This window comes from Ogataea philodendri (genome assembly GCF_020536065.1).
Source record: "Ogataea philodendri strain CBS6075 chromosome Unknown scaffold5, whole genome shotgun sequence".
Classification (NCBI taxonomy): domain Eukaryota; kingdom Fungi; phylum Ascomycota; class Pichiomycetes; order Pichiales; family Pichiaceae; genus Ogataea; species Ogataea philodendri.
Window position 1 is genome coordinate 160323 of NW_025764134.1, and position 23720 is coordinate 184042.

At 50.0% G+C, this 23720-nt stretch overlaps 24 protein-coding genes across 24 annotated transcripts; 14 read left to right on the top strand and 10 right to left on the bottom strand.

Moving 5' to 3' along the window:
• Nucleotides 1-274: 274 nt before the first annotated feature.
• OGAPHI_006027 (uncharacterized protein) lies at nucleotides 275-2953 on the top strand (the record flags this gene model as incomplete). Its single annotated transcript, XM_046207272.1, has 1 exon — nucleotides 275-2953. The coding sequence occupies one exon, from the start codon at nucleotides 275-277 to the stop codon at nucleotides 2951-2953; it is 2679 nt and encodes an 892-aa protein (XP_046058952.1).
• A 47-nt stretch (nucleotides 2954-3000) lies between these two features.
• On the top strand, nucleotides 3001-4671 carry OGAPHI_006028 (uncharacterized protein; the record flags this gene model as incomplete). Its single annotated transcript, XM_046207274.1, has 1 exon — nucleotides 3001-4671. One exon carries the CDS (start codon nucleotides 3001-3003, stop codon nucleotides 4669-4671), a length of 1671 nt encoding a protein of 556 aa, XP_046058953.1.
• On the bottom strand, nucleotides 3366-4493 carry OGAPHI_006029 (uncharacterized protein; the record flags this gene model as incomplete). Its single annotated transcript, XM_046207275.1, has 2 exons — nucleotides 3366-3588; nucleotides 4198-4493. The coding sequence occupies 2 exons, from the start codon at nucleotides 4491-4493 to the stop codon at nucleotides 3366-3368; spliced, it is 519 nt and encodes a 172-aa protein (XP_046058954.1).
• An 85-nt stretch (nucleotides 4672-4756) lies between the features above and the next one.
• Nucleotides 4757-7885, top strand: OGAPHI_006030 (uncharacterized protein; the record flags this gene model as incomplete). The annotated part of the gene is made up of 1 exon (XM_046207276.1): nucleotides 4757-7885. One exon carries the CDS (start codon nucleotides 4757-4759, stop codon nucleotides 7883-7885), a length of 3129 nt encoding a protein of 1042 aa, XP_046058955.1.
• Nucleotides 6274-7644, bottom strand: OGAPHI_006031 (uncharacterized protein; the record flags this gene model as incomplete). Its single annotated transcript, XM_046207277.1, has 3 exons — nucleotides 6274-6658; nucleotides 6821-7486; nucleotides 7583-7644. 3 exons carry the CDS (start codon nucleotides 7642-7644, stop codon nucleotides 6274-6276), a joined length of 1113 nt encoding a protein of 370 aa, XP_046058956.1.
• Nucleotides 7886-7918: 33 nt separating the features above from the next.
• OGAPHI_006032 (uncharacterized protein) lies at nucleotides 7919-10555 on the bottom strand (the record flags this gene model as incomplete). The annotated part of the gene is made up of 1 exon (XM_046207278.1): nucleotides 7919-10555. One exon carries the CDS (start codon nucleotides 10553-10555, stop codon nucleotides 7919-7921), a length of 2637 nt encoding a protein of 878 aa, XP_046058957.1.
• Nucleotides 8268-10475, top strand: OGAPHI_006033 (uncharacterized protein; the record flags this gene model as incomplete). Its single annotated transcript, XM_046207279.1, has 4 exons — nucleotides 8268-8286; nucleotides 8637-9106; nucleotides 9528-10027; nucleotides 10193-10475. The coding sequence occupies 4 exons, from the start codon at nucleotides 8268-8270 to the stop codon at nucleotides 10473-10475; spliced, it is 1272 nt and encodes a 423-aa protein (XP_046058958.1).
• Nucleotides 10556-10853: 298 nt separating the features above from the next.
• On the top strand, nucleotides 10854-11714 carry OGAPHI_006034 (uncharacterized protein; the record flags this gene model as incomplete). Its single annotated transcript, XM_046207280.1, has 1 exon — nucleotides 10854-11714. One exon carries the CDS (start codon nucleotides 10854-10856, stop codon nucleotides 11712-11714), a length of 861 nt encoding a protein of 286 aa, XP_046058959.1.
• Nucleotides 11715-11769: 55 nt separating this feature from the next.
• On the bottom strand, nucleotides 11770-12633 carry OGAPHI_006035 (uncharacterized protein; the record flags this gene model as incomplete). Its single annotated transcript, XM_046207281.1, has 1 exon — nucleotides 11770-12633. The coding sequence occupies one exon, from the start codon at nucleotides 12631-12633 to the stop codon at nucleotides 11770-11772; it is 864 nt and encodes a 287-aa protein (XP_046058960.1).
• Nucleotides 12152-13573, top strand: OGAPHI_006036 (uncharacterized protein; the record flags this gene model as incomplete). The annotated part of the gene is made up of 2 exons (XM_046207282.1): nucleotides 12152-12542; nucleotides 12936-13573. The coding sequence occupies 2 exons, from the start codon at nucleotides 12152-12154 to the stop codon at nucleotides 13571-13573; spliced, it is 1029 nt and encodes a 342-aa protein (XP_046058961.1).
• A 3-nt stretch (nucleotides 13574-13576) lies between these two features.
• OGAPHI_006037 (uncharacterized protein) lies at nucleotides 13577-14317 on the bottom strand (the record flags this gene model as incomplete). The annotated part of the gene is made up of 1 exon (XM_046207283.1): nucleotides 13577-14317. The coding sequence occupies one exon, from the start codon at nucleotides 14315-14317 to the stop codon at nucleotides 13577-13579; it is 741 nt and encodes a 246-aa protein (XP_046058962.1).
• An 84-nt stretch (nucleotides 14318-14401) lies between these two features.
• Nucleotides 14402-14686, top strand: OGAPHI_006038 (uncharacterized protein; the record flags this gene model as incomplete). Its single annotated transcript, XM_046207285.1, has 1 exon — nucleotides 14402-14686. One exon carries the CDS (start codon nucleotides 14402-14404, stop codon nucleotides 14684-14686), a length of 285 nt encoding a protein of 94 aa, XP_046058963.1.
• A 63-nt stretch (nucleotides 14687-14749) lies between these two features.
• On the bottom strand, nucleotides 14750-15616 carry OGAPHI_006039 (uncharacterized protein; the record flags this gene model as incomplete). Its single annotated transcript, XM_046207286.1, has 1 exon — nucleotides 14750-15616. One exon carries the CDS (start codon nucleotides 15614-15616, stop codon nucleotides 14750-14752), a length of 867 nt encoding a protein of 288 aa, XP_046058964.1.
• OGAPHI_006040 (uncharacterized protein) lies at nucleotides 15084-15629 on the top strand (the record flags this gene model as incomplete). Its single annotated transcript, XM_046207287.1, has 2 exons — nucleotides 15084-15175; nucleotides 15239-15629. 2 exons carry the CDS (start codon nucleotides 15084-15086, stop codon nucleotides 15627-15629), a joined length of 483 nt encoding a protein of 160 aa, XP_046058965.1.
• A 92-nt stretch (nucleotides 15630-15721) lies between these two features.
• Nucleotides 15722-16936, bottom strand: OGAPHI_006041 (uncharacterized protein; the record flags this gene model as incomplete). The annotated part of the gene is made up of 1 exon (XM_046207288.1): nucleotides 15722-16936. The coding sequence occupies one exon, from the start codon at nucleotides 16934-16936 to the stop codon at nucleotides 15722-15724; it is 1215 nt and encodes a 404-aa protein (XP_046058966.1).
• OGAPHI_006042 (uncharacterized protein) lies at nucleotides 16029-16370 on the top strand (the record flags this gene model as incomplete). Its single annotated transcript, XM_046207289.1, has 1 exon — nucleotides 16029-16370. The coding sequence occupies one exon, from the start codon at nucleotides 16029-16031 to the stop codon at nucleotides 16368-16370; it is 342 nt and encodes a 113-aa protein (XP_046058967.1).
• OGAPHI_006043 (uncharacterized protein) lies at nucleotides 16437-16646 on the top strand (the record flags this gene model as incomplete). The annotated part of the gene is made up of 1 exon (XM_046207290.1): nucleotides 16437-16646. The coding sequence occupies one exon, from the start codon at nucleotides 16437-16439 to the stop codon at nucleotides 16644-16646; it is 210 nt and encodes a 69-aa protein (XP_046058968.1).
• Nucleotides 16937-17323: 387 nt separating the features above from the next.
• OGAPHI_006044 (uncharacterized protein) lies at nucleotides 17324-18290 on the bottom strand (the record flags this gene model as incomplete). Its single annotated transcript, XM_046207291.1, has 1 exon — nucleotides 17324-18290. A coding segment is annotated over one exon (967 nt), but the record flags the coding sequence as incomplete, so codon positions are not given.
• Nucleotides 18291-18305: 15 nt separating this feature from the next.
• OGAPHI_006045 (uncharacterized protein) lies at nucleotides 18306-21467 on the bottom strand (the record flags this gene model as incomplete). The annotated part of the gene is made up of 6 exons (XM_046207292.1): nucleotides 18306-18360; nucleotides 18480-18878; nucleotides 19007-19888; nucleotides 20537-20958; nucleotides 21103-21292; nucleotides 21379-21467. 6 exons carry the CDS (start codon nucleotides 21465-21467, stop codon nucleotides 18306-18308), a joined length of 2037 nt encoding a protein of 678 aa, XP_046058970.1.
• OGAPHI_006046 (uncharacterized protein) lies at nucleotides 19954-20244 on the top strand (the record flags this gene model as incomplete). The annotated part of the gene is made up of 1 exon (XM_046207293.1): nucleotides 19954-20244. The coding sequence occupies one exon, from the start codon at nucleotides 19954-19956 to the stop codon at nucleotides 20242-20244; it is 291 nt and encodes a 96-aa protein (XP_046058971.1).
• On the top strand, nucleotides 20317-21942 carry OGAPHI_006047 (uncharacterized protein; the record flags this gene model as incomplete). The annotated part of the gene is made up of 1 exon (XM_046207294.1): nucleotides 20317-21942. One exon carries the CDS (start codon nucleotides 20317-20319, stop codon nucleotides 21940-21942), a length of 1626 nt encoding a protein of 541 aa, XP_046058972.1.
• Nucleotides 21939-23408, bottom strand: OGAPHI_006048 (uncharacterized protein; the record flags this gene model as incomplete). The annotated part of the gene is made up of 1 exon (XM_046207296.1): nucleotides 21939-23408. One exon carries the CDS (start codon nucleotides 23406-23408, stop codon nucleotides 21939-21941), a length of 1470 nt encoding a protein of 489 aa, XP_046058973.1.
• Nucleotides 22234-22578, top strand: OGAPHI_006049 (uncharacterized protein; the record flags this gene model as incomplete). The annotated part of the gene is made up of 1 exon (XM_046207297.1): nucleotides 22234-22578. The coding sequence occupies one exon, from the start codon at nucleotides 22234-22236 to the stop codon at nucleotides 22576-22578; it is 345 nt and encodes a 114-aa protein (XP_046058974.1).
• OGAPHI_006050 (uncharacterized protein) lies at nucleotides 22648-23157 on the top strand (the record flags this gene model as incomplete). The annotated part of the gene is made up of 1 exon (XM_046207298.1): nucleotides 22648-23157. The coding sequence occupies one exon, from the start codon at nucleotides 22648-22650 to the stop codon at nucleotides 23155-23157; it is 510 nt and encodes a 169-aa protein (XP_046058975.1).
• Nucleotides 23409-23720: the final 312 nt, after the last annotated feature.

The window sequence follows — 23720 nt, forward strand, 5'->3', positions numbered from 1 at the left end:
TCGGGGTCGCCCCCACTGTAAAGTGTGCGAACGGTACAAGGTTGCATATTTGTGCTCGTACCAGGACCCTTCGTGGGTCAGCAACAAGGGAGACGCTACAAAAGCTTTCTCCGAGTTCGATTCGAACTTGGATCGGCCGCTAACAGGCCCCCCTGCTCGAGAACCAATTCCCTCGGTGCAGCCCACGTTTGCAGCCTCACCCTCGTCATATGACAGCTACAATATAAAAAGACAGAAAACGGCTTCGGACAAGTTGTTACCCGACTACAACCGCATGAACGCATTTGCCTCCGACTCCCCTTACATGGTATCGACCATCACTCAGCCAAGATCAAATGAACGTACCACCTCCCATACCCCCGAAAGATCCTCCCCGGATTCGAAAAAGCCAATGATGAACGAGCTCCAGATGCTCAAAGATAAGATCAACCAGATTGAAGCGTCGATAGCAGTGGCTGATCTGAGTCAACCAAGGATCAATTCGGCCACGCCAATGCCTCCGCTAACAAATCAGCTCCCCGGATACAAGACACCATTGCCTCCTATTCAGCTTTGGGGCCCCAACAAATCTCAGAATCTTCCGCCATTGACCTCATCCGTGAGCTGGGGCTCAATGCTCTCCGACAGCGGATCAAGCGCTATTGTCCCATCGGACTCGGGCATGAACCCAGCCGACGCTTTTAATTTCTACGATGGCTACGTTTCCGTCCACGCTCTCCATTGGCGTGTAAGCAATCATGGACCGCTCATGTGGATTACCCTTGTTCGCAAAGATCCGTACTTACATCCATTATGGTACAGAATTGTCGAATTCCGAAGAAGAAACAAGCTTTCAGAGTTTTTTGCTTCGCAGGTCAGCACCACGTCACAAAAACAGGAGAAACAGTTCAGACAAAAGGTTTACGAAACGGAAGGTGTTGTGGATGTGTTACCATTCCGAGAAGCTAAGCTGGAACACAAAAGGAGTGACTTGGACCCTCCCAAAAAGACTCAGGATGCAAAAGAAGGATTAAATCTTTATGATGATAAAACGCAACCAGACAACTCAATCATGGTGCAAATCAAAAAAGCTTTGCCAAAGAAGAAGGTCCTCTGGTTACTGGTGGACCGGTACTTTAGATACGTGTACCCTTTCTTGCCCTATTTGGATGAAGAGTCGTTCATGCTCAATGTGGAAGAAGTTGTTGGTACTCGATCATTTGAGGATTCCAAGATAAGGACAGTCAACATTGAAAAAAGATTACATTTTGCAACTGTTGGAACGTTGCTGATTGTTTTGCGATTAGCATATCTTTCACTTGTTGCCAATCATGAGGATCCAAGGGATTTCCCTGAGAGAACGGAAGAAGAAAGGTACTTACTTCAAAATCCAATAGAGATCGAAACCATTACCGTTGCTCAATCTTGCTTGAATCAGTTCAAATTGCTGAAACGATGCGCTCTTAGTGTTTTCCAATTTGCACTGATGATGAAGGAGTATCGGTTTTTTGCCCCGGAAGATGGTACTGACGGTTTTGGAGACGGTGAAGGACAATGCTTTCTTGGATTGTTGATCCAAATGGCCATTTCTATTGGTCTTAATAGAGATACAACGAAAATATCCGGGTTGGAGAGCTCGCGCAAATTGGAAAACATATGGAGGAAGATTTGGTACGGATTGGTTTCCAGCGACGTTTATCAGGCAACTCAATTGGGAAATCCGCTCGTCTTACGTGATGAGATGTACGATACCAAGCTCCCTGTCTTCGATCACGACAATTCCAACAATAGCGACTTGGGATTGGAAAAAGTCGTGATCGAGTGCCTCCATGAGAAGCATTCTCTTGAAGTACTTATGAAAGATCTCTCCAGCAAGGTACTCAGTATGTCAAAACCTCCAACAATTGAGGGCATTTTTTCGAGCATCCGTGCGATCGAAGCATTTATTGAAAACAATTTTGGGTCACTCAAAAGCATTCTCACGCTCAACAGCAACAGTCATTTAGATAATGTGCGCAAAGTTTATCGAATGACTGGGTTTTTGCAGGCTCGGTCTCTGATCCATCCCGTGCTATCCCATGTCTTCATTTATTATGCCGGAAGAAGCAACCAGGTTGCCACCCGCTACCTTATGAAGCTGAACATTCCTAAAGTTGTGGAGATCAACTCGCTTTTCGTGCAGCTGGTCAAGAAATCTTATCTTTTCTTTGGGTCTGGATTTGATCTTATGTTGACCCCTGCTTTAGAGGCCTCTATCCACAAGGCTTTACAGCTTCAGTTCACACTCTATGTTCGCACGAACCATCACAAGAATGTGCTGAGTCTCAACAGTTCGCCCGGATCGATAAACCTTATCAAGTCGATCAACCGGTTTTCTGAAGACGGACTGATCTCCAACATCAAGTCGTACTTGCGAGGCTTGACGTTGATTTCCAGCAAGTACTTCTATGCCTGGCGAATGAACAAGGCGCAAACAGTGATTGTGAAGATGTTGCAGGACGATAAGGATTCTGTGAGCAACATGCATCTGTTTGCAAACCTGTTTAATGTGTTTGAAGGGTTCACTGCCGAGGATTTTGACTATTTGGCAGAGATTGGTAACATTAAGAATTACACCATTGATCCATTTAGTGACTCGAAGAGCTCGGCCATCGCGGACGATTCGGCCAGTATCATCACCTCGGATTCTTTGGGCCGCACTCCAGAAGATGTTGATCTCGACAGTTTCTGGAGAGAGCAATTGATGAAACTCAACTCTTCTTCCTCCAACCCGAACCACCTTATTCCTGCCGGGTTCGAGGTCAGCGATTGGGTTGGAATTAACCCTGGCGAGCCACCGCTAAGTCCTTTGCGTCCAGAATCGAGACAGGCGTCTGCACCATACACCAGCCAAAATGCAGGACTCACTCAACTTTTTGATACCTCGTCCATTTTTGAGAGCTTCGATCTGGGCAGTGAATATTTCAACACATGAAAATAATTGTAGAAAAATAAAGTTGGGTCCTTTCTTGTTTTGTTCGAATGTTCGGTCGTAACTTGAAAACGGTCCGTTTTGGCGCACGTTGGAAGTCTTCGGCGTCCAATCCGGGTCACGTGAAGTCCAGATCGTCGGTGCTAGGCAGCCAATACGTTGGTTACGGGCTGTTGGCAGTGACCTTAACTGGGCTTGTTTATAACGAGGATTTTCGAGCCCGTACTGTCGACTCCTATTTGGTTGCTGAACGGGTGGGAGTTGTTGCCGTGGCTACCACCAAGTGTTTCTCGTACTATCTAAGAACGTTGAACCAGAACTATGATACCCAGGAGGAATATTACAAGGCTTTGTCAAAGACCCACAAAAAGGCAGCAGAGACAACTCTGGCAGCTCTGCGCAAAAACGGCGGCATTTACATCAAGTTGGGCCAGCACGTTTCTGCTATGTCGTATCTGTTACCCCTTGAGTGGACAAGCACGATGGTTCCTCTCCAATCCGAGTGTCCGGAGTCATCGCTTGAGGATCTGAAGCAAATGGTGGAGCATGACCTCCAAGTGAAGTTTGACGAGTACTTCGAGGAATTTGATCCAAAACCGATTGGTGTGGCCTCGCTTGCCCAAGTGCATGTTGCTACGCTCAAAGGGTCGGGGCAGAAGGTGGCCGTGAAGCTGCAACATCCGTCGTTGGAGAAATTCGTTCCTCTGGACGTTGAGCTGACAGCACTTGTTTTCAACTCGATGAAAAAAGTGTTTCCTCAGTACCCACTTACCTGGTTGAGTGACGAGCTTCGCCAGTCGATCTTTGTGGAGCTCGATTTCAGAAATGAGGCCGAGAACGCCCAGACTACTGCAAACTACTTCCAGAACTACAAAAAGCAAACCGCGCTTCGCATTCCGCAAGTCTACGCTGCCAAACGCCGTGTTTTGGTGATGGAGTTCTTGAGCGGGTCGAGACTCGACAACCTGGAGTACCTGGACAAAAACAATATTTCCAGATCAGAGGTATCGTGCTGTCTCTCCCATATCTTCAATAATATGATTTTCCAGACTGGATTCGTTCATTGCGATCCGCACCATGGCAACCTCGCCATCCGAGCGCTGCCAAAGAAGAAGAACGGGCATAACTTTGAGATCATCTTGTACGACCACGGCTTGTACAGAAGAATACCCACTCAGATGAAAGTCGATTACGCAAAGTTCTGGCTCGCCATGATAGAGAAGAAACCAGACCAGATGCAGAAATACGGCAAACGGTTTTCCAAGATTGAGGACGACTCGTTGTATCCACTTTTGGCGGCCGCTCTCACGGGACGCGACTTTGAGCACGCATTGTCTGGTAACATTGCCATTCCTCGAAGCGAAAAGGAGATCGAGGCCATGAAAAACGCCATTTCCAGCGACGGTCTTCTGCTCGACCTCATGGCGCTGTTATCTTCTGTTCCGCGCATAGTGCTTTTGATTTTGAAAACAAACGATCTGACCAGGCATCTGGACGAGGCGTTGCAGAACCCGCTTGGTATGGAACGCACGTTCTTTATCATGGCTACCTACTGTGCGAGAGCCGTTTATGCTGATGAGACATCCAAGTTGCGCAAACGCAGCCCTTTCTTCTCACTCACCCGTTTGGTTGGCTCCGTCACAGCGTGGTGGAACCTGTACAGCCGGATCCTGCTGCTCTCGTTCTACGATATCGTCTTCTACCTGCGCAACATGGTGTGACACCCGTACACCGGGAACATTATTCCGAATTGTATATACAAAACAAAATAATAAGCTAGAAACTGGTTATTTATTTGAATTTTCAATGTCGACTCTGGCCAACCAGGCGGCCAATCAACCGCGGACGGATTCTCGTAGCGGCGGGGGATTTAGCCGAGGGTCTTCTGCCGGCTCGGGCAAGATTCCGTACAACTCTGGCCGCAATGGACACATTCATCGCGGAGGTAGTCGAGGCAGAGGAGGGTTTAAAAAGACGAGACCGTCTTCGCGAGTAGATAAACGGTCTGTTTCGGCGACTGCTACTACTACTAGTGCCGATCTGGGCTCGTTTCTCGATCATCCTGAGCAATACGGCTACTCCAAGATGGAACACAAGAAACAAGAGGTGCCCAAGTATATGCTGAAGGAACAGGTTTTGTTCAGCTGTGATTCGTACAGGACCAACGAATGGGACGCTAATAATCAAAAGACACTTTTACAGAAAGAGGCAGAGCACTCTGGAGACCCACAGTCTTTGTTCGAGGAGTTTCAAGAGTTGCGTAAAGAAGAGAGAAAGAAAATGGAACAGATGAACCTGGTGGATGTGGAAAACGCGAAGAAATCATTGACCGACGCTATCATATTCCGTGGGAGTTGTATGGACATGTGCCCGACTTATGAGCGAGTGGAAAGATCGTTCAAGAACCAGGTCTCCAAATGGGAGAAAGATCCTGCTACCGGGAGAATATCGCGGCAATACGCAGTGAAGACGTTTATGAGACCGTCGGGACAAGCTCCGTCATTGCCGTCGGATGTTCGTACTCCCCAGATCCTGGTGCGCACCTTGAGCTATCTCATTGGTAATCTGCTCCCGAAGTTGCCTGAATCGCAGTCGTTCATTTGGGACAGAACTCGGTCTATCAGACAAGACTTCACGTTCCAGAACAACTACTCGGGACCCGAGGCGATTGACTGCCACGAGAAAATCTGTCGGATCCATATTCTTTCGTCGCATGTGATGGCCCAGGCCAACGATCCCGATTACCAACAACAGCAGGAGATCGAGCAGTTCAACAACTCGCTTCAGTCGCTCACACACATGTACGACGATGTGCGCTCGAGAGGTGGACGGTGTCCCAACGAGGCCGAGTTCCGGGCTTACGAATTGATCTCCAAGCTGAAAGACACAGAGCTCGACAGAAATATCCAAAAGCTTCCAGCTAACATATTGGGAAGCAGCATTGTTCAGAAAGCTTTGATGTTGCGAGGACTGGTGATTGACGGGTTTGGCAACTTCCAGATGTTTATTGAGTTTTTTAGAGTCATCATGGACCCAAACACCCCGTTTTTACTGTCCTGTCTGTGTGAGATCCATTTCAATCAGGTCAGACACATGGCAATGGCCACAATGGCCAAGGCCTACCATTCAAAGTCGAAGAAAATGCCCGAAGTAACTACCTTAGCGGAATGGCTGGGGTTCGACTCCACAGAACAGCTGCTCACCACCTGCAAATTCTACGACATTCCCATCATCCAGGACGACAAGATCACAAGGATCGAAGTCACAGCATTACGACAAGCATACAAGGCGTACCAAAAGCCTCCTAGTTCAACAAAATTGAACTACAAAATGATGAACAGCACATACCAGGACATTGTCAGTTCAGGAATACCAAATAACGATCTGAAGTTGAAGGTTGAGCCGAGAATTGAGGCACCTCCTCCTGCTTCAGTGATTAATGACATTTTCGAAACCAGTTCAGTTGAGCCGTCGCCGCACCCGATGCTGCCACCGGAAATCGAGAAGATCGAGGTTCTTCCCGAACCACCCAAAGTGCAACCACAGCCATCTGTTTTTGCTCCAGTGCAACAACAACAGCCTGTATTTACTGGTCCACCTAAACAGCCTTCTCCCGAACCGGTCAAGATTGTTGAGCCTCCGAAACCTGCCAAGAAGCTTGTCGAGTCTCCTAACTTTGACTCCGCTGCACGGGCCGTGGTGAACAACCTGCTACAAGAAGTTGTCACCGTCTCTGCCAAAGATATTACACAGAAACTTGTGGCTCAGGAAACCCAGCGCAGAGCACAACGTCGCACGCAGCTTCGCGAGGGAACAATCAACGGGCTCGCCGACGAGCTGTTCAAGGCGTTTCTGCGAGAACAGATGTACGTTTCCTTGATTGAAGTCAAGGCCAAGCTGTTCAGGGATAGCAATCTGAAACGCAGGACGTTCAAGACGATCAAGGCGGTTGCCGAGAAGCTTGCCAAGAAACAGCAGGCGAAAAAGAGCAAGTTGAACGAGATCCAGTCGTTTGCCAACCAGGTGAGACCAACGTACACCGTTCCTGCTGGACGGGTGTTCCGCGAAGCCAGCGTGAAACCAGCCGTTGTGAAGCAGACCAACTGTTTTGCCGACGACACTTTAAGCTGTGTGCCGGAGCTGTATCCGTACGTGCACGACGACCTTCGCATGCTGGTGATTGTCGATACGTGGCTCAACAAGGCTGCCGACTGGATATCCACGAAACTGGAGCTTAAGGACGTCCGCGAGGCGGGCAAGCTGGTCAAAAGCAACACGATCAAGACAGAGTCCGGGACGCTGGCGATCTCGTCGATCCCTGAACGTTTCCGGTCGCGGTCGGTGTTCAAGAATGTGAACATTGTGCTGCTCAAGATCGAGTTCCCAGAGTCCAACGACCTGGCCAACACCCGGAGCGTGGTGGCCAAGATCTTGGAGTATCTGTCAAAATACAATAAGGAGATTCCGGTGACGCTTGTGCTGTTGCTCGTGGACTTCCCTACCAATGTGGACCTTGTTGCTGCTGCTCCTACGTGGCTGACGGTGAAGTCTGTTCACTTAAGCTCCAGGATGAGCGTTCTTACGGTTCAAAACAAGTTCTATCAGACAATGCGGGATACGTTGCAAAACTACAAGGCTGTGTCGACAGAATTGCCGGACGCAGAAACGACGCTCATGTCTAAGTACACAACCATCGAGAACTCGCTTGTGGGGCTGATCAAGAACGACATCAACACCCGCGAGAAGCTCGAGTATATCCGCTCGATTGCCGGTAAACGGAAACCGGAGGTCAATCCGGACATTTCTCTCATGACGGAGCAAACACCATCAACGGGACAGTTTGAGTTCTCCAAGTCGGCAGACACCGACACCGTCAAGAGAAGACGCAAGATCGGCGCTTTGTTGAAACTTTCGGAGTCTGTGCTACAGAAATAGTGGTGTACTATAAATTGTATATTAATGGCATTATCACAATCTATAGAAGCAGTCCATCTGGGCCTTGTTGGATTGGAGGTTTGATCTGACAATATCGTTGATCTCGTTGGCGTACTTTGTGTTTTTGTTGGAGAACCTATCAGACACGGTGATTAGTCTGTCCAAATTGATCTGTTCTTTTAGGCCAGACTGGTTGAAGTGCTGGAACACCTCCACCAGGAACCGCAAGTCGACGCTTATTTGCAGCAGGCCGCTGGAGTTGAACTGCTGGATATGTTTCAAGCTCTCGATGAGCTTGAAGATGAAGTGGTTGATCAAATCGAGCTCGATCTTCATGATGTAGTTGATGTTGGACTTGTGGCTCAGCAGCTTTGACATCACAATGGTGATCAGGTTGATAGGTTTGAGAACAAACCCAGACACAAGAATTTGTTTGGCAGAAAACTGGAACCAGTCCACGCTCTTGATTCCTTGCAAAATTGTCTCCTCAAGCTGGGTCTTGTATTGGGAGATATACTCGGCGTAGATGTCGGACTCGTACTTCTCGATCTTGCCATACACGTCCAGACTTGACGTGGAGAACGACGTGCCGAATTTGGTGTCGAACAGTTTCAGAATCCGCGGCAGCAGACGCAGCTTGAACAGAGACAGGTTGCTCAACGTGGCCGGGTAGTACAAGTCGCGTAGCTCTTCGTTCTGGGCACTCGTCTTGAGCGACTCCGCCTGGTTGTCGACGATGATGTCGAACGAGGCAATGAACTGTTTCTTCACCGCCTCAAAGGACTCCTCGTCGCTTGGCTTGATCAGAGTGTGCAGTTTTGGAATCAGCAGCTGGTAGAAATTCCACAGATAGTCTGCGGTCTTGGTACAACCTTTATTGACGGTGCTTGGCTCCCAGTCCTCGATGTACTTGAGTCGTTTGGAGTCGTTGATCAGAACGCACAGCACACCGTCGACGAAATTGGTGTTGATCCGCTGCATGGTGGACAGAAACAGGTCATACTCGACAGAAGTTTTCTTGCTCAGTTTGGCAATATTCTTCTCCAAGTCGCGTTGGAGATTGATGCAGTTGGTCAGCGTGGTCAGCACAGACGAGTGAGGCGGGATGAACCCAAACGAGTCCAGGTCAAACAGGTTTTTGTGCAAGTTCTGGTCAAAGTTGATTTTGGAGCCGGCCATGCTGAGCTGCGCGCTCGTGGCGTCGAATATAAATCGCAGCTGGTAACACAGCTTCTCGCTTAGCGTCTTCACGTACTCGTTGAACCGTTTGATCTCGTAGCTTTCGAACCGCAGGAACTTGCGAGACTCGGGGTTCTTGATGGCGAGCTCCTCCTCGAGATCGGAGTGGACGAAAAAGTCCAGCATGCTCGTGAACTTGTAGAACCTGTCGCTGATAATCTCTTCGGTGAGCTCATTCACATACGCGCACAGGAACCCCCACAGGTCCGCCACAAGAGGAAGATCGTAGATCTCGTCCTCGCTCGCATGATCCGCAAGAGAAAGATGCGTGCGTCTAAGAGTGGACATGGATATCTTTGAACTGTCTTCGCTGCTGTACGTTTTGGAAAGGTTTTCGCGAGCTTTCAGGAATCGCGATAGCTGCACTTTGGTCAGATCGCCGTCGATCGTATCTTTGATGTAGTTGTATTCCAGATTCAGGAAGTACGGTATTGGGTTTTCATCAACACCAAGTTCCAGCAGTTTCTTGATCGTTGGGAGGAACGATTGGTCTGTCTGTGCACTGGAAAGCTCGACGTTCTCAATATGCACGTTTCCCAGCTTCTCCCACAACTGTTTCTTGTATCCTGATAAAATGTCCTCCACTTCCAGCCAGATCCTGTCGAGAACAGGTCTGTTGCTAGGATTGTTCCGCAAAGACGCCTGGTACACCTTCTTCCCGGAGTTGTACTCTGTCAAGATCGAGTCGAAGTCGCCAATTGAGACCAACTCAGTAAATTTCTTTGGAAGATCAAGCAATACGCTGTTGTTTGTAAGCAACGAGAGGAAGTTTTCGATTTCATTCGCACGATCCAGTCCGTCCAGAACCGGGTTCAACATCATCGTGGACGAAACGTTCGCCTTGGCAATCGACTCGCTCAGGTTCGAAACGTTTTCGGACAAATTGCTCATCGAGTACTCGCTGTAGATCTCGTCCAGCAGTTTCTTGTTATCGATGGCCTTTTGGAAGTTCTCTCCAATAAGTTTCTGTAGCTGTGGTTTCTGGACCTGCAAGCTCTTCTCCAAGTATGAAACACTCTGGACGAGCTCCTTGTACGTTTTATCCTTGTGAATGGTGGTGAGAAACAGCCGGGCATTGAAGGCCTTGGAATCGACCAAATACTTGGTCTTCTTGGGGTCTCTGGAGTCGTCGATCACGTCCTTGTCGATCAATTCGTCCAGAACGGACTCATGGAACCCTAGAGGGTCGCCCACGTTCAACGCCGACCGCCGGCTCTGTGCGACGGGCTCGTCGGGCTGGTCTGTTAGAAACTTGTTGAGCTGTTCCTTGGGGATCTTTCTGGCGATTTCGTCCAGGTCGATGTCCTCGTCCTGCACAATCGGATTCGACCCGGTCGATGCACCAGCGTAATCTTCGGGATCGAGCGTCCGCAGCTGGTAGAAGTCGAGCAAAGTGGAGTCATCCACCAATCTCAGCCGTTGCGTATTCATAAAGAAAATAAACAAGCGATTTTCCTTTAAAACAGACGCGTCGATCGGCCCAGACGTAGCTGTTCGCCGGTCCTGACAAAACTAACTGGCAACACATTTCATGAACTCCACGGCATATCGCCACCCCACTCACTGCTTACAATAGAACACTCTCGAACTGGACGACGCCGTGCGCATGTCTCTCGTATACCCTTGATCAGTGCTGAGTTTTTCTGCACGTGCTTAATTTCCGCATTGGGACGCTCTATAATTTATTTCACCAAGCAGGGTCTGAAAAACATTCGTCTGTCTTCTTCCCATGTCTGTTCAGAAGTCTGCTTCGCTGGACCAGCCCATCGAGGTTTCTGTGCCCAACACCATCGCGTCGTCGCCTATTCTGCCCGAGCTGTCGGAGTCGGTCACGAACTTGCAGATGGCCTATCTGTTCCATAAAAAGTCGTTGCTCACCAGAGACCTGTTTGGGTCGAAATTGGTGGTTCCCTCGTTGTTTGCGGTGCTGTCTGCCATGATTTACCATCGTTTCGGCGCTTATTTGTCTTCGTACAACTTTAGAAACGGAGTGGGGGCCGGGTTGCTCAATATCTACCATTCTCCATTCTTTATCCAAGACGCTTTCTGGGTGGTGCTGACCATGTTCTTCTTCACGTCGCTCGTGTTCCTGGCACTTTGGATCCTTTCGAACTTTCTCAAGTACCAGGCCGAAGAAGTGCCCGAGCACATGGACCAGTACTTTGGTCTTGATCTGCAGGAATATGCCAAAGTCTCGCTTAAAACCAAACTGAGAAAGCTCCCGGCCGACGTGAAGGAGCAGGTTGACCAGATGGCCGCCACGTCGTTTGTGGTGACGTACCGTGAAACCCCGATCGCGTTCATTGTGCAGCAAAAGGACGCAGACAAGAACTACAAGATCACCGGCCTGGCGGTCAGAAAAGTGTACATCAAGTCCGAGATCTTGGTGGATCTACTCGAGTGGGCCAAGTCGCGCGTCGAAAAGGACGCCCGCACCAGCATCGACGTGTACTCGTTCGAAAGCTTCGACATCCAGCTTCTGCAGAAATGCGGGTTTGTTCTCGCGAAAAAGTCGCCGCTGAACTCGTTCTTCCTGGACAAGCTATTTGGCTACTCCGTCAATACCTATGTATACACTCCGAGCGCTTAAATGGCAATGCTGTCTGTCATGTACTAATTAATTTCATCTCATTATTTTCTATAAACTAGTGCGCTCTTTCACCGTTGTCACCATCGTGGAGATGGAAAACGTCGTCCAAGTCCTGATCGTCGGAGAACTCGTTCACGGTCTCGACCTCTCTGAGAAGGCCGGTTTTCACGTCATAAATAAAACCCATAATTTCCAGTCCCTCGAACTTGGAGGCAGCCACAAAGCTGGCATGTTTGCGGATTTGACTGATGGAATTGGCGATGTTGAGCTCGCTCAACTTTGTGCATCTGTCGAAAGGGTCCTCGATCTTTTTCAGTGCGGCCAAATGCGACGCACGCAGCTGTCTAACTGGGGCGAGCCAATTGTCCAGCACCCCGCCGATTTTTTTATTAGATAACGAGGCCCACACGCCTCCGCAGTCAGTGTGGCCGCACACAATGATACGTTTCACCTTCAAAACGTCGATCGCGAACTGCAACGCAGACATCGACGAGAAGTCCTGGTACGAGATCAAATTGGCGATGTTTCTAAGGGTGAAAATCTCGCCCGGAACACAGCCCAGCGCAGTGCACTCGTTCACACGCGAGTCGGAGCAGCCAACCCACAACGTGTGTGGCGACTGGCCCAATCCGGATTTTTCTAAAACCCTGGGAGTTGTGGCTTGGAGACGGTCAATGGCAGTCCGATTGGCCTTCAAAACGTCGTGCACAGTGCTATCTCTGTTGAGCTGGAAAGGAGACGAGTTCGGGTCGGAGATCACAGACGAAGTCGAGACAGAAGAACCCATTGCTGAAGGAAGCTCCTCCTCGATCTCAAACTCCTGCACGAGTCCGCCCTGCTTCTCGCCCAAAGAACGAGGCCGAACAAGTCCGTCGTGCTCATGTTCGTGCTCGTATCTGATGATGTTGTTGATGCCCATTCTGTTGGAATATGTGTGCAAACCTCTATGAAAAACAATCGATCTGAGCATCCAACTCCGGTAGCTGGGTCGGCTAACTTATATAGCTGGAAAACCGGTGTCCATAATCTTTCGCTTCACACGAGCCGCAACGCACAAGCCATGATGAAATTATTGCCCCCACAATAGAAAAACTGTCATCTGCTGAAAAATTTAATGCAACCTGGGTGATGTAAAGCTAAATATTTTCCACTTTTCCAAGGCTGTGCTCATAAAAGCGGTTGGAAAACGTTGTTGGGTCATTTGTTGTGTCATGAAGCGAGCATTAAGAAAGACCGTCCAGGCACGACTCTCACCGGTGACGCAGAAAGAACTGAATTTGCAGTCAACCAAGGTGCTGGCAGCTTTGGGCCAGCTCCCTCAGTATACCAACGCCAACTCCGTCGCTCTTTACATGTCGATGGATTCTTGCGAGGTGAAAACCGACCTGCTCATCAGAGACGCCCTACAGCGCGGTAAAAAAGTGTACCTGCCCCGAATTACCGAATTGGCTCGGTTCGACGACTTTAAGAGACATGCTAATCAAAAATCGTGTCTGCATTTCCTACAGGTGCATAGTGCCGACCTCGACAAAATGGTGCCTCGCGGAAAGTACCAGCTGCGCGAGCCGGACTTCCACGTGTCGGGGGACGTCGTGACCAACGACCTGCTGTTATCAGGCACCAAACTCGATCTCATGATCCTGCCCGGGGTCGCGTTCACAAGTTCCTGCGACAGACTCGGGCATGGAGCAGGGTTCTATGACGACTTCATCAAACGGTATGTGGAAAAACACAGCAACAAACCATATCTTTTGGGCATAGGACTCAAAGAGCAGTTGGAGCCTTCGCTGCCTCTAGAGAGTCACGACGAAAAGCTGGACTGCGTCATCCTCGGCAACGGCCAAATCTTTCATAAGTAGCATTCACCAAATCCAAAACCATTTCCGCTCAGGTCTAAATTTCGCGTTGGCTTTCACTAGCGTCCTGCCGCACTTGGCACGCTGCATGATGGCCCGGGCCTCGATCGACCCATCGTCGGTGTGGGCTGTTTTGGACTTGATCATCACAAAGTTGTCAACCACCGTTGGGAACTTGTAATTGAGGGTCAGATTCTCTGTGTGGATATTTTCAGGCTTGGTGAGCCCATTCTGGAGCATACAGTGACGTTTCAACGTCTCGTCGATGATTAGACTGATGATCCCGCCATGGACCAAGAACGGATATCCACAGAGCTTCTTGCCCAGATGGATTACGCTGATGGACTCGCCGTTCTTCTTGTTGTAGAAAGTGATTGGGGTAATTGCAACCGAACCCGGGGTGTTCAAAGTGGAGTGTATTCCGTTTTTCACGGTGTCCAGCTGGTTCCATGAGCGCGAAACTTGGTAGTCTGGGTCGTTCGAGTACTTTCTCACCACAGGCAACCGCTGGAGCTGGCTCTCTAATTTGGCTGTGTATCTTTCCGTCTCCAGAGGAGTTTTAGGAAGTGGGGAAGTTGTTAGTCTGTCCACAATTTCCTGCGCAGAATACTGGTAGGAGAGTCCAAGGCCAACACCAAACGCGCCCAGAGCAAACCATTTGGTTACTCCGCGTGGTCTGGCGGTAGACCTGGCGTATGTTCTCACAAATTTGGCGCCAATTGGATGAATGGGACGCAGTCTAAACATGGTTGGGGCAAATAAAGACAAACAAGTTTACAGCGCCGATCGACCCTAAATTTCGTCCTGGAAAATTTTACAAGGCAATCAACCATGTCGTTTCTAGGATTCGGAGGAGGAGCTCCTCAAATCTCGTCTGAGCAGAAGATCAAGGCCGCCGAGGCCGAGCTGGATATGGTGACCACCATGTTCAACCAGCTCGTTGACTCGTGTCACAAAAAGTGTTTCGATAAGAACTACGCCGACGGCGAGTTGTCCAAGAACGAGAGCTTGTGTATTGACAGATGTGTTGCAAAGTACTTTGACGCCAATGTCAAGGTCGGTGAGAGCATGCAGAGTTTGGGAAGAAGCGGAACCTTAGGTCAGAACTTAAGATAGAAGGAGTTATTGTATATACAGAGTCTATCCAATATATATTATTGTCTCATCTGGATCCATGTATCAAATGCCCAGGGCCTTGAACAGTCTCATACGACAGCCCTCCAGGGTGTTGAGCTTTGGACGCACGTCCAGGAAGAATGCTGGCTCGCCCTCTGCGGATGGGGGCGTGCTGTAGAAGTCGATCACGTAGTCCACACGCTGGCCGCATCTGTCCACCACCCAGTCGTGTCTGTCGAACGGCAGGTCTGCGCCTGAAATGAGGTTTCTAATGCGTGCTCTAGGGGTGATTTTCTTGGAATCACCTTTGAAAGAAGTTAGTTGCACTCCTCCACACTTGTCTCCTCCCTGACCTCTTTCCCACATCAAAATGTAGTTCCAAGCTCGCTCGTTCACCATGTTGTGGATAGGAACGATCGTCTTCATGTCACCAGCTTCCGGGTTCCAGTCTTTGCGTCGCATGGCATTGAAGAACTGTTTCTGGGACGGGTAGATCCAGTTGGACTCTGCGCCCGTGCGGGGAATCGACGAGATCTCACGCTGTTCCGGAAGGTCCACGTCCTCCACCACAGGCGACGGTTTGTCCAAATCGGAGGACGAGCACGATTTGTCCTGCTCCACGGCTTCTGGAGCGAACGTTGTTTTTCCCGCGGTCAGCCACGTTTTGCGCGCATCGTGGTCAACGGGACACACAGCATCGGAGTCGGAAGGCACCGCAGGGTGGCCGGCCGGCTTCGTGCTCGGAGACGGTTGGATCTGTGAAGTTTTCGGTGGGGCCCAAAACAACTTTGAAAAGAACGACTGGGTCTGTTCTGGCCGTGCCGGTTCCGTAGACTTGGTCTGTTTGGCCTTTTCTGCCTTGGCCGCCGTCGCAAGCCACTTTTCCCGCGTCGAGTGGTCCACAGGACACTTTGGTTGGTCTTCGCTCATGGCTGATGATTAATAGAAATTTAATTGGACTAAGTTTGGTGTCAGGCGTACACCACAGTTTTACACTACGGTAGCAGTTGAGATAAATATCTTAGGGCTATAATTCTACATAAACAAGTTCCAGATGCCGCGCTTCTCCAGAGTTGGCTCGTCGGAGGCGGTCGAAACGTAAGGAGACGAGGAGTTCGTCAACGAACTGCTGGTCAGTCTGTAGTATGGAACATACGAAGAACTGCTGTTGCTGTAAGTTTGTGGGTAGGTTGGGGTCAACGAGGAAGAAGTGGAGTAGGAGGATGTGGAGGTGATGGTGGAGGTGAGGTAGGTGGTGAGGTAGTAGGTGGAAACAGCGGTTTCGAAGCAGGACTCGGTGGTGAGCACGGTCAAGGTGGAACCAGCAGAGTCGGTGATCGGAATGGTAGCAGTAACAGACAGAGTCAAGGTGGAGGTCAGGTACACGGTGTCTGTCAAGGTAGAGTCAGACGAAGCAGTAGAGGACACTCCACAGCCAGCAGTGACGGTTTCGGTCTCAGTGACGGTGACTGTTGATGGAGCAGCCGAGCTGGAAGTAGCTGGAGAGGCTGGAGCAGCCTGTCCTTGGCTGGCAGCAGGGCTGGAGGTGGTGCCTGCAGGTGCAGAAGTGGTGCCTGCGGCAGCAGAAGTCTCTGGAGTAGTAGTGGTAGCAGCATTAGCCGGAGTCTGCGCAGCAGAGGAGGATGAAGAAGAAGAGGAAGAAGATTCCTCAACGGTCACGTAAATGGTGGAAGTTTGGGTGTAGGTGGTTGTTTCTTCCTGGCCATTGGACACGTAGGTGGAGGTGACGATGCTGTCTGTGGCGTCAGCGGACACGGAGACGGCAGAAGAGGAGGAAGCTGGGGCAGGGCTGGCTGCGGCACCGGAGCTCGAGACTGGGGTAGACGAGACCTCAGAGCTTGGAGCCGGGCTGGACTCAGAGCTGGCGGCAGAAGAGGCGCTGGCTTCGGAGCATGGCTCGGTCACGGTGATGGTGACACCAAGACTAACGGTGGTGTAAGTGGTGTACTCTGATGCTGGCAAGGAGCTGGAAGAAGCCACGGCGGCATCTGAGCTGGTTGGAACATACGGAGTAGAACTGGACACGGCGCTGCTAGAGGTGGCAGTGCACTTTGGACATGGCTCAACGATGGTGACAGTGGAGCCAGCAGTGACGGTGGTATAAGTGGTAAGGGGCACTGAGGAGTTGTCAAATCTCTTTCCCAGGTTGAAGAAACCTGGAACAGGCAACGCGACAGCCTGAGTCGCGCAAATAATTAAACAAGTGTAAAGTAACGTTTGAATGTACATCTTGGTAGCACTGTGATTCCGTGTTCAACTGATAATAAGAAATGAGTGACTGGTTGAGGAATCAGGAGCACTAGGCTAGAAAATTGTCAATTGGTCGATTGCGCTGTGTCAAACTGGTAAACGTTTTAGTTGGACGTCACTGCCTCTATTTTATAACACGGTCTCTTTGGAATGTTTGTATGAGAAGGAGTGAAAAATTGCAACCGCGACTGGCATGCAGATTTTTACAATAGGAATATAATAAGTTTTTTTTAAGTCAATCTCGCCAACGCGACTCGCCCCGAAATTTCTGGAGGCTTTGCACATGCTCTCGTGAGACAAGGTAACGTCATTGTACCAAACAGCAGAATTGGTCAGTTGGGAGTCGCGTTTAGGCGTTAAGTAATGCTACAGATCCGGATCTCGCACGAACCCAAGGTGTTTCCCGGTTAAGATTTTCAAATCTCCAACTTGTTCGGGGAAGTAGTCTTGCTTCACCAAACCGTCTTTGAAATCGGGATTGTACTTGTAGCCCTTGGAGTAACCAAGCTCAGTCATAAGCTTAGTTGGAGCATTCCGCAAATGTAGTGGAATTGGGGCTGAAGCAAATTCCGGTTGTGAATCCAGCTTAGCATTAAGCTCGTTCCATCCTCGGTAGATTTCCACTGATTTGGGTGCGCGTGCCAATTTTACGGCGCAATGAACAAGCGCAAGATCTGCTTCCGGTAAGCCAACAAACTGCACCGCCTGGTATGTGGCAATGGCAAAAGGCAGGCACGAATCGTCTAAAACCCCAACGTCCTCGCTTGCTATTCTGATCATTCTCCGGGCAATGTAAAGCGGGTTTTCACCCCCCTTCAACATTCTCCCGAGGTAGTACATTGCTGCGTCTGGGTTGGATCCCCTGACAGACTTGTGGAAAGCGCTGATTGTGTCATAATGGGCATCTCCGACACGATCGTAAACCATGTGCGTTCTCTTCAAAATTTCTCGTAACTGTTCAGGGGTAACCTCGATGACATGTTTTCCTTTTTCCAAGTTCGACTCAGACATGAAATGTGAATCTGCCAGCTCCACCAGGTTCAGGGCGCTTCTCGAGTCGCCGTCTGCGATGTCACACAAGTATGCAACCGACTCCTTGTTGAAACGCAGAATAGGCATGTTATGAACAAGTTTTCGCGTCTTATTAATAACCAACAGTGCCTTGGACACTATCTTGTGTAGCTCGTCTGCGGTCAGCTTGTTCAGCACAAACACCCTACATCGGGAGAGAAGCGCGCTATTCAGCTGGAAACTCGGGTTTTCAGTGGTGGCCCCCACAAGGGTGATTGTTCCTTTTTCAACGTGCGGCAGGAAAATGTCCTGTTGTGCCTTGTTGAACCGGTGTATCTCATCGATAAACACGATAGTGTGTCTCTTGGTCAGTTTGTACTCGTTGCGTGCCTCTTCGAAAACACGTTTGCAGTCGGAAATACCATTAGCGGTAGCACTCAGCTCCACAAACCGCGATTTGGTAGCATGGGATATGATTCTCGCCAGTGTGGTCTTTCCTGTTCCCGGATACCCCCACAGGATCATCGACTGGATTCTGTCGTTCAAAATGAAGCCTCTCAAAATGCCTCCTTCTCCAACCAAATGCTGTTGACCAATGTAATCATCCAGATTGGACGGCCGTAATCGCTCTGCCAACGGAAGTCTGGCCTGGGCCTTGAGCAATCGGAGATCTTCTGCGGGATCGGTTTTGCGCACCTTCGGTTCTGGTTCCACGATCTCAATTGACGTGTCTGGATCGGCCTCTGACGAGGGCGTTTGGCTGGAATCCAGAGATCGTTTCTGTGCGCCCTCATAATGCTGTTTCCTCGATTTGGTACCTGTCAGCAGCGATGAGACCGATCGTGACGGCTCTGAAGCGCCAGAACTCTGTGGCTTAGGCGCCGGCTTCGACGTGCACGTGTCCAGGTGTCTATTGATTAGCGCCAGGTCGACTTCTTTGGAACAGATCGGACAAGATACCATACGCGAAATTTTAATGAATAATTTTTTAGCCAGTTATCTGATAATTATTAGTGGGGGTGACTAAAGCGATTCTACAGCTCGTCTTTTGCCGGACTTTTCGACTTGGACTTCTTGGACTTCTTGGACTTGGGGCTCTTGCGCTTTTTAAAGTCGCGCATGCTTTTGTACAGTTTTGACTTAATTCCCTTGAGGAACGCTCCTCTCTCGCTTAACTCGCCGTCTCCCGGGTCTGCGTACTCACTTAATGCTTTTTCGATAGCCAGTTTCTCAGAAGGACCTTCATAGACGTTCTGGTTGCCGTCTTTGTCGATGATCACGATCTGGGGCAGTTTTGCGATGTCCAGATGCTGTGCTACCACGTCTCTATTTTTGTCGTTGACAGTGATGTAGCCAAGTTCGACTTTCCCGAGATAGTCGATTGCAACCGACTTGAACATCGGCGACACAGACGTCTTGCTGGTCAAGAGCAAAACCCGTGGCTTGTCGTTGGGGCTGAGGAACTTGGAGATGTTGTTTGGTGAGACCCTTTTGACGTAGTTTCTCACGCGGCCTTTCACAAAATCCAGGAGCTGCGTTGCGGTCCGCTCGCCACGGAACTGGTCAGGAACATGGGTGCTTTTTCGCTCGTTTTTACCGGACCAGATGGGGGCGCGGAAAACAAGCACCGTAGGGAACCCTTCGATCTTGTACTTGTTGCACAGCGGCTTGTTTGCGTCCTCGTTGCAGTCGACTGCTGCGAACTGGGCCACCTCTGAGCCGGCTTTGGCCGCCTTGGCGTAGTGGGGCCGGAACTGCTGGCAGTAGCCGCACCAGGGGGCGTAGAACTCGACCACCGTGGTGTGGTTTGTGCCGAAAACCACGTCCTCGAACGAATCGGGCGTCAATTCGTAAACGTACCGAGAATTCGAGTAGAACGCGTGCGCCAGCGACACGAAAAACAATAACGCCAACATGTCTCTAGTTAAAGAAAAATTAGCCATTAATTTCGAGGTGAAAAAAAAAATATCAATTCTTCCTCCATCATGATCACCAAGTTCTTCAGCAAAATAGTGGTCAAATTCGATCCTTTTGGGCCAGAGGCCAAGTGCGCCCGGTCCTTCATCAGTTTGATTTCGCCAAAGCTCCGTCAAACGTGCCCTGTGGACCTGGAAGTTCTCCCCAAAGCCAGCACCAAGTCTCCTCTGCTCAAGGTGACGTTCAAAGATAAGACCTCTATGGAGGGAAACCCGGCTGAACAATCGTTTGACGACTTCGCCCAGATGCTCGACAGACACTCCAGACAACTACAGTTCAAAGAAGACGCTAACAAATAGATATACTGAGGGCATTAACTACAGGCATTTTTCAGCTTAAATATTTTTCATAATTCTGTATATACTCTCATTATGATACGATCACAAATAATTATCAGCACGAGACGATTTCTGTCGACCGCCGTTTCCAAAAAGACCGTCGTCACCACGCCGATCTTCTATGTCAATTCTAAACCCCATATCGGTCACTACTACTCGATGACATTGGCCGATGTCTACAACAGATGGCTAAAGTTCAACGGGGAATCAACATATTTCACCACTGGAACAGACGAACACGGCCTCAAGGTACAGACTGCCGCTCAGGCTATTGGAAAGGATCCGAAACTGTTCTGTGACGGGTTGTCGGCCAAATTTAAAGAGCTCGCAGCCACAGGCGACATCAACTACGACAGATTCATCAGAACAACAGACCCCGACCATCTCACGGCTGTCCAGCATTTCTGGACCGTTCTCAAGGAAAATGGCCATATCTACAAAGGTGAGCACTCCGGCTGGTATTCTGTGTCTGACGAATGCTTCTACACCGATCAGGACGTGGAGGAAGTGGACGGGAAAATGGTGGCCAAGGAAACCGGGGCTTCCGTGGCATTCGAGTCTGAGCAGAACTACTTCTTCAGACTCAGCAGTTTCCAGGACCGTCTGATCCAGCTGCTCGAATCCAACCCCTCGTTTGTCCAACCAGCCGTGTACTACACCACGCTGTTGAAAAGCCTTAAGGCACGTGACTTGGAGGATCTGAGCATTTCTCGGCCTGGATCGCGGGTGAGCTGGGGTATAGACGTTCCAGACGACTCGTCGCAGAAGATGTACGTGTGGTTCGACGCTCTAATTAACTATCTCACGTGTATGGGGTACCCGGGAACGGAGCCTTTGCCGGACACTCTTGTTCATCTTGTTGGCAAGGAGATTGTCAAATTCCACTGCGTTCATTGGCCGTGTTTCCTGATGGCTTGCGAGCTCCCACTTCCACGGTCCGTGTTTGTGCATGGCCATTGGCTGATGGACGGCCGTAAGATGAGCAAGAGTCGCGGAAATGTGGCCGATCCTATTGAAATAGCAGAAAAGTACGACATCGACGCTCTGCGACTGTTTATGATGCGGTTCTCCGTTCTGGATGGAGACTGCGACTACTCAGAGCCAAAGCTGAACGCCACAAGAAACGAGTTCATTGATAAGTTCTGCAATCTGCTCACACGCTCGTTGTCCAAAAAGTTCCACATTTCCAGAGCGTTGCAAAGAGTTGAACAGGAAGGACTACCAGCTTTACTGAGTCAAGTGGACGACCAATTTTCCAAAGACATAACTGACCTATATAAACAGATCGATGAGCTTGCCGATCTAGTTGATCCGCTCTACCGCAAGATGGAGCTCCACAAGGCTGTGCAGACTCTCTGGAGACTTCTGCCAAACGTGAACGGACTGTTTGACGTTTACGAGCCGTGGAAGCTCAAGGGTCTCGAGAACGAGCTGAAACAGGACCTGGTGATCTTCAGCGCACTGGACTCGCTGCGGTGTCTGCTCATTTTGCTGCAACCGGTGATTCCTAACTATTCAAAGATGTTGCTTGACAGACTGCAGGTTTCCCCAGAAAGAAGAACGCGTGAGTTTGCACAGATCGGCAAAGACACCACGTACGCGCACTCCGCCACGTTCGCCAAGGGAGAGAAGGTGCCGTTGCAAAAGATTCAGCTCTAGGTGGCTGCTATTTGCAAGGCTGTGCACTCGAGCGAGTCCATGTCGAGCACTGCGACCTGGCCGGTTTCGCTGAAGTCAGGAACGCACACGATCCGCACGGTGGCCGGGGAGTTCTTGGCGCTGAACAGAGTCAGCTCGGACGTCTCGAACTTTGGCTGGTTCCCCACAAAGTAGACGTGGGGGGTCTCGTCGAGAGAGAACGGATCTTCTGTTTCGTATGGGTAGCACGTCAACGTGTCTGGCGCGGTCGGCACAATGTTTTGCCAGTGAAGAGTGGCCTCGAGCAGCTTGATGCGGGACTCGTTGATAATCTCTGATTTGACTGGCGAGTCTGTTCCGGCACTGCTCTCTGACAGGTCCACCTCCAGATTTGGAATAAAATACTTGAATATATCGTTAATGTTTTCTCCGGACGTTCCCAGTAGGCGCAATCCGTCGATCTCAAACCACGTAGGGTTGGTTGCGCGTTTGAAGTTGGTAAACTGGCCCGCGGAGCTGAAGAACGACGGGTGCAACGGCTGTTTGGGCAAGCTGCTTTCGCTGGGGTCGGAGTCGCCAGGCATTATGGTCACAGGGACCGAATTGAGCAGTTCCGAAACAAACCTGTCCAGTTGTTTGAGCGCGTCGGCATCGTAATTCGACTTGTTGAGCTCCCTGTACTTGTCTTTCTCCAACACCACCTGATCCGACTTGTCGGAGCACTTGATGGAGTCTCCGGCCAACACGACCTCTGTGATTGATTTGAGAAACTCAATGGTTTCGGGTGCAGTGTCCAGCTCGCCCATCAGATACTCCTTCAGTATCTCGACGAGGGCCAAGTTGCTTTCTGGGTTAATATGGAGTCCAGAGATAAATAAGAGTTTGTTGCCTGTATTTTGTACAGAACGCGGGATTTGGGCACCGGCCTCAGGATACACAACATCAACAACCGTGAAGATGCCGGGATCAACTTCCATGCCCAAAACTCCAACCACAACACCGGTAACCAGTAGAATATTGTCCAGGATCTCTCCAGCCAGAATCATCCGACCTGACTCGTCTTCCAGCATTACCTGGTCATTCTGCGGGTCTGAGTACGCCTGTGCTCTGATCTGGTCGAGCTTGCTCAAATCCGCGGAGCTCTTAACGTCCTCGGCTCCATACACGTTATTGCTCACGTCTTCCAGGATATTTGGTTTATACTTCATATCCATGAACACAGTGCCGATCGTGTAGGACGGAGTCATCGACTTGACGTCCAGAATCTTGTTCACGTAAACGACGCGCGTGTCGTTGATGGTTTCCTGCTTCCATTTGGCGTTGGCCATCTTGAGACACCGCGACTTGAGTTTCTTGACGCGTTGTCCGTAGATCTTGTTGAACTGGTTTCCGTACGATCTCGCGCCGGGCGGTAACCTGTACGCGTCAGAGTGCTTGAACTCCTGCGGAACGGCTGATTCCTGTCGTAAGATCCGGTCAGACGTCATGGTGTTCATATGCGCGTACGGTGCAAGGATGAAATTTTTTAAATCCTGGAATCAACACTGATCATCTACGCAATTACGTACTCCGTGATAAGAACAGGCCAAGTTCGGCAGAGCTGGATCCTAAACATCTATCTTTGTGCTCAGTCCCATTCATTGGTCACCCACTTCCCACAACAGCCACGAGAGCCGCAGCATGCTGGGTATCTTGCGGGCCCCGTCTAGCTCCACATGTGGCGCAGTTCTTGCGCGGTGCAGGGATGTGGCGCTCCTCCCCCGAGTGATATGAACAACAAGAGTGGTAAATAAAAATCA